The 9312-nt window shown below is 35.8% G+C and overlaps 1 protein-coding gene across 2 annotated transcripts; it reads left to right on the top strand.

Annotated features, from left to right (window-relative positions):
• The first annotated feature begins 5495 nt into the window (after positions 1-5495).
• Positions 5496-8243, top strand: LOC113319539 (protein DEHYDRATION-INDUCED 19-like). Of its 2 annotated transcripts, none has more exons than XM_026567793.1 (5): positions 5496-5870; positions 5971-6110; positions 6870-6947; positions 7137-7426; positions 7754-7885. In XM_026567793.1, exons 1-5 carry the CDS (start codon positions 5789-5791, stop codon positions 7770-7772), a joined length of 609 nt encoding a protein of 202 aa, XP_026423578.1. In that variant the 5' UTR covers positions 5496-5788; the 3' UTR covers positions 7773-7885. The 2 variants fall into 2 exon arrangements, with proteins under 2 accessions (XP_026423578.1, XP_026423577.1); XM_026567792.1 differs by having other exon boundaries at positions 5501-5870; positions 7749-8243.
• The last annotated feature ends 1069 nt before the right edge of the window (positions 8244-9312 follow it).

The raw sequence follows: 9312 nt of genomic DNA, 5'->3' as shown, positions 1-9312 counted from the left end.
ATTTTCATATGATCATCTTTTGACTTTCGTCAAGAGTATAAGATGAACTTGGTTAAATCGAAAGCTTACCAACACATTTTCAAGAAATATGTAAGTGAGTTAAACTCAGCTCGAAATATCAAATGTGTATAATCGAAGTCTATATAGCTATACAACTTTTGTCTCAAATAAGAGATAAAGTAGATATACTTTTGAGTGATAGATGAGTTCAAGTCTCCACATACCTTTTGTTGATGAAGTTCCACAAGCTCCCCTTAGTAATTCTTCGTCTTCAATCGATGAATGCCGTGAAGTCTAATGCTCAACTACACTTTCTATCATAATGTTAGACTTAGATATAAGTAGACTAGAAATCAAGACTTATAGTTTTGGAAACTAATATTGACAACAAGCTTGAGATAGTAACGCTTGAGAGTTCGACCGAGCAGTGCTCTAACAGATCTTTAACTTCCCAATGAGGCTGCTCCAGGAAAGTGTTACAAGATTGTTTCCTTCAGTGATGGCATATTTCTTAGACCCATATCGAGATGATATAGATCTCAGAATTTTCATCACAATATCCTTTAAGAGATAGTCATACTTAACGCTTGAGAGTCATCCACTTTTTCAGATAACTTGTAATTAGATTCCTCAAACGAACCTTCATCATCCATACGAGCCGTCAGAAATTAAGTTTTGGAGACTTGCTTCATTTTCTGAAGTATTCCCTTCAAATACAGTCTCCAAGATATCCCAAGCATCCTTCGACGTAGTGCATATAGACACATGATGTTGAAGATCTTGGCTTATGGCATGAATAATATTATTCAGTCCATCAGAATTATGCTTTGCAGCACTAATTTCGACTTCGTTATATCCTTAGCAACACTTTTATTGTCTTCTAAAATAGTTGGAGGAGTATACCCCTTTACAACCTGCACCCATGTTTAGAAATCATAGGCTTGAAAGAAAAAGCGCATAACTATTCTCCACCATAAGTAATTTGTATCATCGAAGGTTGTGGTACGTCGGTAGAGATTGAACTATTGTCCATAGATTCAGATTTCCACAATACAAACTTATGAGTTCTAATGGTCTTTGCCTGCTTTGATACAAGTTGAGAAGGAGAGGGCACCAAGTACACCACCATTTTTTTTTCGTTCGACAACCTATATGGAAAAACTTAATATAATCACAAGTAGGTCACAACAAAGATTCTTGAAGAAGATTGTATATAAAATTGGTCACTTTCTCTTCTACAATCAATATGTATAGACCAAAGGTTCGTGTACCTGATTGTCTCGAAGAGTTCTTGGACGATCTCAAAAATCAATATCCTAGATCAATCTAGTTGTATCTGAATTAAGAGGATCTGAATTTTAACAAGTATGAAACTTTCAATCTATATTTCAAGATATGAATTCAACAAGAACGATTCTTGTTTTTGATCTCAAATAATAAGGACATGCAGTTGTGTTCCTTACGTCCCTTGAACCTCGTAAATTTCTACGCACTTAATTTCCTTAGCTGACATCCTTTACAGCCTAAGAGTTGCTTCAACCGATATGCCTTTAACATACAAACCTATTTAGTTTCCCTTTTGATATGTTCTAGCCTAGGTTTGGAAATCTGCTTATGGTGGACAAAGTCCAGCAAACCTCACGAATCCGGAACACTTATACTCAGTTAGCTAAGAAGCTTGGATTACTAATGACAATCCAAATAAATCCAAAGAAGAGTTTAAATATCTATCTTGAGGACTCACAAACTCTATAATGAAGAGAACTTTGTGATTTTTATCTATCTTGTTCCTGATCCAAGATTATGAAGACCTCAAAGATCAATAAGAACAAGATCCGGATACAAGAATTATCAGCTAAAACATAGTTTGACCGGGCTTCATGAATCCCTAAGTGAATTTTTCAAAGTCGTAACCTAGCTATGTTTGTCAGAGGAAACCTAGGTTTTAGACGACGACTCTAGATTTACAACTAGGACACTAGAGTTTCAGTGATTGAAAAATCATGTTGCAAGGAGTCTCTCTATTTATAGATTTTAAAGGCTATATGTAGCGTTGAAATCAAGCTAAAATAGCTTGAGATCCAAGCAAATATTTTTTCAGTTTAGGTGAGATTCTTATTAGGAATTCATGTAAGAACGTGATAAGTACGCCTTGAAATTTCACAGAAAAATATGCATTATGGTTCAGGGTTCTGGAACTGTGCACAATGATGGTTCATAGTGGCTAAGTAGCCGAACTTATAAGCACATAATGATTTTTCAATAACACTCAAGACTAACCAATTATCCACAAGCACAAAGTGATTTTGTGAATAATGTTATCTTAGAAGTATCTATGAGAGTTGTAGCAAAAGAAAACATCGCCATATAAAAATAGTTCGTGTAATTTTGCTAATACTGGAATTGGACATGTTTGCAAACCTCCGACAGTTTGCGAAGTCAGGGCACAAAGGTTTGCAAACCCTGTTTGTAAATTTTGGCAGTTCGTGAAAGTCAGATGGTAGGGGTTTGTAAACTGGGCTTGTGAACCTACCTCATTCCAGAACTCAGATGTTAAGGTTTCGCAAACTGGGTTTGTGAAAACTAGTATTATTTTGCCTCTAACAAGACACCTATTTGATTTCCCTTCAGATATTTTTCAATCAAGGTTTGGAAATTTATTTGCAGTAAACAAGTTTAGCAAACCTCATAGATATGGAACACGTACATTCTTATCAAAGAGAAGCCTAGATCATTAATCACCTCTCAAGAACAATCTAAATAAATCAAAGAAGAGTTTATATACGGATCTTGAGGAATCACAAAATCTGAGAGGAAGAGAACTTTGTGATTTCTATCTATCTTGTTCCTGATCTAAAACTCGTGAACTTAAATAACCATTAATATAAGATCCGGATACGAGAACTATCAGGTAAAAAAATATACTCACTAGACTTTGTGAATACCTGAGTGAAATCTTCAAAGTCGTAACCTAGAACTGTTTCGTAAAGAGACCAAGGTTATAGATCACAACTCTAGATTTTCAACTAGGACACAAGAGTGTCAAGGATTAAGAAATCCAGCTACAAGAGTCTCTCTATTCAACGCTACAGAATTCAAGTTAAGGTTGCTTGAGATTCAAGGATAAACTTTCCCAGTTTAGATAAAATTCCTAGTTAGGAATTCATGTAAGCATGTGAAAAGTCCGCCTTGAAATTACACAAAAATAATATGCATTACGGTTCGGATAGTCTGGAACTTTGCAAAATAACAATCAATAGTGGATAAGTAAGCCTTTGAACATACAAGCACTAGCAATGTTCAATAACACTCAAGACTAAAAAAATGGTCCACAAGCCCAAAGTGATGTTGTGAATAAAGTTGTCTTAAAAGTGTCGATGAGAGTTGTAGAAAAAGAAAACATAGTCATATAAGATAATTCGTGAACTTTTGTCATCTGGAACTGTATAGGTACACAAAACAAGGTTGCAAACCTCTTTGCAGTTCGCGAAGTCATGCTCAAAGGGTATGCAAATCAGGTTTGCAGACCTCTGTCAGTTCATGAAGTCAGATCGTCGGGATACGTAAAACGGGTTTGCCAAACTCCCCCCGTTTCCGAACTCAGATGTAAAGGGTGTGCAAAACCTCTATAGTTCGCGTAATTCAGATCGACTAGGATACATACGGAGTATGTATTTCTCCAAACAGTTCATGTTGAAACACTCCTAATAGCCATATACAATATGCATTGTTTTCTTGGGCAATTTCTAAATGATCAACTTGAACACAAATAGTTTACGAGCAATAAATTGTTCTAACCGAGATTGTTAAGGATATATGAACATCCATCTTATTTTGATAGTTTAACCAAGATAATCTTGAACTTGATATTCTTTCTTTGTAACATTAAATCTACTAAGACCATATGACAACATGTCATAAGATAGAGTGGTAGATACGATGAGTAAATTTGATAGGACAGTCTTCACATACCTCTCTGTTGATGAAGTTCTTGTAAATGTCTACGCTTGTTCTTCAGTCTTCAATCTTCGAGGGTTATTCAGTGATATCTTATACTCAACTACATGCTCTAATCTTGTTCCGAGACTTGCCTTTAGAAGATTAAAATTCAAGATATAGTTTTGTACATATAACATTGACAACAAGATAGAAAGGTAAATATGATGAGTAAATGGGATATGCCAGTATTCACATACCTCTTTGTTGATGAAGTTCTCGTAAATATCTACGTATGTTCTTCAGTCTTCAATCTTCGAGTGTTATTCAATGATATGTGATACTCAACTACATGTTTTAATCCATTTCCGTAACTTGACTTTAGTAGACTAGAAATCAAGATATAGTTTTGTACATCTAACATTGACAACAAGCTTGAGATAGGAAAACTTGTGAATTCGACCGAGCGATGCTCTAACACATACAAAGCTTCCCCCATATTAACTTTGTCAACTAAGTATATAAGATTTCACCCACAATGCATAATTGAACACTTTTTTCTAACTTCTTGGGAATACATTGTTTAGTCAACCAAATTAAATGCATTGAAGAAGTCAACAAACAACATTGATATAATTTTGTCTTGCCCGCATGGATCCCAAAACACTTGTTAGACACATGAAAAATAATTTCGACTCATTCAAAATTCCTCATATTAAACATAAATCCTGCAAATATGCTGACATGCGTTTACTGACGCCTCTTATGGATAGTTAATTTGGAAATGAGGGGTCTCCATACCATCCACACAACAATGAAATGAATTCTCCCACAGGCTTGGGGAGTACTAGTGTTAAGAAAACACTTGCGATGCATTCAACGAGTTTCACTGAACACCTACCAATCATCCACCGGTCGATTACATGTGTGATGGTAGCCAAGAAGTATTCAACAATTTTTGAACCGTCACAACAAAAAACTTCTAACATATGTTGAACCCTAACGCTACTGCACCCATAAGATGTCCACTCGGAAAATAACTTGATCCCGCTAAATACCGATACATCGTTCATAACTAAAAAGGCGATGTTATACGGGGTGCTTGGCTTGAAAGGTGGCTCACAAGTAGAATGTTTGGCTTTCATAACGAGTTTAGTTTCAACATTATTTGGAGCATCATTCGCTCACCACATCCACAACTGTCCTAAAATGGCTATTCGGCACTGTATATTCTAATATTTTTTTGATGGTGCTACGAATACTTAACATGATTGCTAAAGACGGGTACCAAGTTAGCATTGGGTACTATTTGAGTGATCTGACGGTTAGGTTCGTCTTTAATTTTCTTGTCTAATATGACACGGTATCCCCTTGTTAATCTTGCTATCTGCCTTTAGCAACCATGCTTTCAGCCAACCGTGTCCAATTCCTTCATTTTGAAGGAGCCATTCCCTCTCAACTGACCGATGTACAAAACTACAAACCGTGAGTCCAATAGAAGAATTAGGGAGTTAGCTAAAGCTACCTTCCGTCTGGTGGTGACTCATCTCTCTGACTCTCTCTATCCTCTTTACTGCCGCGTCATCCTCCAACCATGGCAGCCACATACCCAGACAACCCAAAATGGAATCTATTTCTACCCCTCACCTCCATTAATTAACTTCTTCTGATCATCAAATAGAAATATCTAAATTTAAAAAAAAAAAAAAAAAAATGTCAAACAGAATACAGAAAAACAAGAATCCAACATAACACAAACACATTGAAAAAGAAAATTATAGAGGAAAACCAGGAAAGAACCGAATCATCCAATATTTATTAGGATTATCCGATTTCTACCTCTGTATCTTCAATGGATTCCGATCTCTGGACATCTAGACTTGCAGCTGCTAAAAGACAATATGCTTTGCAACACTCTCAATTAGGAGGATTAGGTTATTATTATTTATTTCCTCCTTTTAAATTGTAAAAATGACATCTTTTTGATTGTGTAATGATTTTTGGATTTTTTTTTTTGTTTTGTTTTGGCTATAGATCGGTTGAACATTGATGATTTATTGGTGGAAGAAGAAAGCCGTCCTGATTTTCCATGTCCATATTGCTTTGAAGATTATGATATTGCCTCTTTATGCTCTCACCTTGAAGATGAACATCCATTTGAATCCAAAGTCACTGTAAGCTATTTTTATCAATTCATTTGAAATTCAAATGGTGGTGATCTATAGTTTATGACTCATTTGCATATCCAATAACCTTATATGAAAATCTAATTCTTTATATGATATTTCTTTACGTGGTCATAAAGATTTGATTTTTGGTGTTTGTAAACATTGGATAGTTTTCAGTTCCATCCATTTGCAAAGAAAAACGAAAAATGTTAACATGTCACTCCTGTTGTGCATTGGTAGAAATGTTGTTGCTTTTGGTGTAAATTCCTAATGCTTTTTTTTCTTATGATATTCTCATCATATACTTTCTGCATCCCTAATTTGATATACATTTGGTTGGTTTGATTGTAATTGGGTGATGAATGGGAAATTCATACATTGAAGATGTATTTTAGCAACTTAATTTGTTTATCAAGAAAGAACAATTTCATGAGCCAATGTCCTATCGTTTTAATTTTGGCACTTGTGTAAGTTGAAGTAATGACCTAAAATTCATGAGCCTGTGCATTGACGTGGTCTTTCAAAATAAGGTCAAATGCCATATTGGTTGGTATTTGAAGGAACATTTTAAGAAAGGTTTGAGAAGTGAGATGTCTTTTAAATAAATGTGTATCTTGACAACTTGGAAATTACCATTGCGATATTTATTGTGGAGATTACACTTTGCTGTGTCTGTATGTGTGAAATAACAAAAATGACTCCTTCAATACGACACACACCTTGTAGTTGTTAGCTTCTCACAGTTTTTTCAATGTTTTATTGCAGGTTTGTCCTATTTGCTCTGTTAAGGTTACAAAGGACATGCTTAATCATATAATGCTGCAACATGGACACCTATTAAAGATATCCTTTCTTATTTTGACTGAAGGAAATGGGATATAGTACTGACACCTGATAGTAGGGATAAATTTGTAGTTAATGGTGCTAGCAAAAGTTTATGCACATGCCTATATATTTGCATGCAGTTCCTTGATCATATCTTCTTAACTGGAACTGGTTTCTTTCTCTCTGTTTTCCTTAACTGAAGCTTACTTGCAGCGACGCCGTAGGTTACGTAGAGTTGGTATCCCCAACAGCCAGACGCTGTCTCTTTTGGGCCGGGATCTTCGGGAGGCTCATCTGCAGGTGCTTCTAGGAGGTGGCGGATATAGTAGGTCAAGCAGTTCTGATGCATCATCTAATGCTGTTACAGATTCCTTCCTTTCATCACTTGTTATGAACTTCAGTGCTTCTGACGCCGAGGAGATTTCAAATTCCTTGGTCTCCAATATGGAGGATGCCTCCGCTAAGAACGTGACACCAATATCAAGTTGGAAGCCAAGGTACTTTCCAAGGTCTCGTTTCTTGTGTCATATTGAGGATATGAACACGTCCTTCGTTTTAGTTGGATATTCTACAGAGCAAGTACTTAGCCTTGCATACATTTTGTCCAGTAAAAAGAGAGAGGTGTGCTCCATAAGAAGATGATTGCACCAGAAATGTATCATTCTCCTTTACAGTATTGTATATTTGATGAAGTCATACCAAACCAAAAGTACAAAGAACTAGGATCTCTTAAACTACACACTTAATCATAGAAACACACTAGTTTTGTTTTCTTTCTAGTATTTTAGTATCTAACTTCTAGGTCATCTTCACGTGCAGTTTAGACTCATCTTTGAGTTATGAAGAGCGACAACAGAAGATGAGGCAGGTGACTGCAAGAGCTGGTTTTGTACAAGATTTGATTCTCTCAACTCTGTTTAGTGATGACTAGGTGAAAGGGGAGGGCAACCCCCACAAACTTTTGATTATCAATAAGGCGGATTTTTGGGTCTATTAGTTTTGCTGCTAGATATACAGTACATACTGGTAAGCCAACCCAATATGTGCCTTTTCTCGATAATCCTGCTGAGAGCAGAAAAGTTTGAATCATTGTGACATATGCGATCCATTTTCTGCAGTCTCCTTGATCAGAGATGTATTTACCAGAAGTTGGTCCACTGGAATCTTAAAATTGACTGTCTCAATGTTTCATTCCATAAATGTGTACCTATTCTATGCTCAAAAACTGTATGTTCTTTTGCGTCTTTCCATTACGAATTAATAAAGTTGGGTTTATCGAATCTGAAATAAAAGATGAAAGGAAAATTCATGTCATTCCCTTGTTTTGACTTGTCTACTGAAAGCAAAAAGTGGGATAATTTGCATCATAAGTTGCACCTGAAGCAAGTGATCTATACAAATTCAAGAGTGAAAATAAAAACAAAAGATTGCCATATCTCATCATAAGTTGCACCTGAAGCATGTGATCTATACAAATTCAAGAGTGAATAAAAACAAAAGATTGCCATATCTCATTGCTGTTTCTTTTGTCAAACCGTTTGAAAGGACCTTCATGAGGAAGTTCCTTTCTGTTAGGGTATTTATCTGGTTTTCTTGCGTGAATACATTCCTCACCCAATTATTTCTTACGTGTGCATAGTATCTTCACGTCATTACAAAGCTCAGGAGTTGTATTTATAACTCTAAATACTTGCGAAGCAAGTTATACTAACTATAAAATTCTAACTAGTTACGGAATTAAAGACAAGCTAAAAATAGGAGCATTAATTAAAGGAAACTATGCTAACTCAGTATTGGTACCGCAACATCCCTCCCTGGATGAAAAATGGCTTGTCTTCAAGCCTCAAAATCAGGAAAACGAAGAAGCAACTCATCCGCATCTTCCCATGTAGCTTCATCATGTGGGTGATCAATCCATTTAACTAACCATTTAGTACCAGCATAAAAACCTTTTCTAAACATCTTGCGGTCCAAAACAACCTCAGGTTCCCACTTATCATAATCAATAACAGATGGTAAAATCTGTTGAACTGAATTAGATGCTCCTAATTTCAGTTTAAGTTGAGAAACATGAAAAACAGGATGAATGCGACTCTCTGTAGGAAGTTCCAATCTATAGGCCACTGATCCTATCTTTTCAAGAACACGAAAAGGGCCATAAAACCTTGGAGAAAGTTTAGAAAATGTTTGGTTAGTAACAGTGTGTTGTCTATAAGGTTGTAGACGAAGATAAACCAAATCACCTATAAAAAACTCCCTTTTAGTGCGATGAGCATCATTGTATTTCTTCATTCTTGCCTGAGCATCCTGGAGATGTGATTTTAATAACTTAAGCGTATGATCTCTTGCTTTAAGATTAACATCCACATCATGTACTGAAGTA

Source organism: Papaver somniferum, chromosome 10, assembly GCF_003573695.1.
Source record: "Papaver somniferum cultivar HN1 chromosome 10, ASM357369v1, whole genome shotgun sequence".
In the NCBI taxonomy this organism is placed as follows: Eukaryota; Viridiplantae; Streptophyta; class Magnoliopsida; order Ranunculales; family Papaveraceae; genus Papaver; species Papaver somniferum.
The sequence above is the reverse complement of the archived record's forward strand: the minus strand, read 5'-3'. Positions and strand labels throughout refer to the sequence as shown.

What these genes read in the sequence shown, in the direction of transcription:
- LOC113319539 (XM_026567792.1), top strand. Translation starts at nt 5,789, where the DNA reads ATGGATTCCGATCTCTGGACATCTAGACTTGCAGCTGCTAAAAGACAA. An exon ending in CATTTGAATCCAAAGTCACT is followed by an intron (nt 6,111 to 6,869) that starts GTAAGCTATTTT and finishes GTTTTATTGCAG; the next exon opens with GTTTGTCCTATTTGCTCTGT. An exon ending in ATATCAAGTTGGAAGCCAAG is followed by an intron (nt 7,427 to 7,748) that starts GTACTTTCCAAG and finishes CTTCACGTGCAG; the next exon opens with TTTAGACTCATCTTTGAGTT.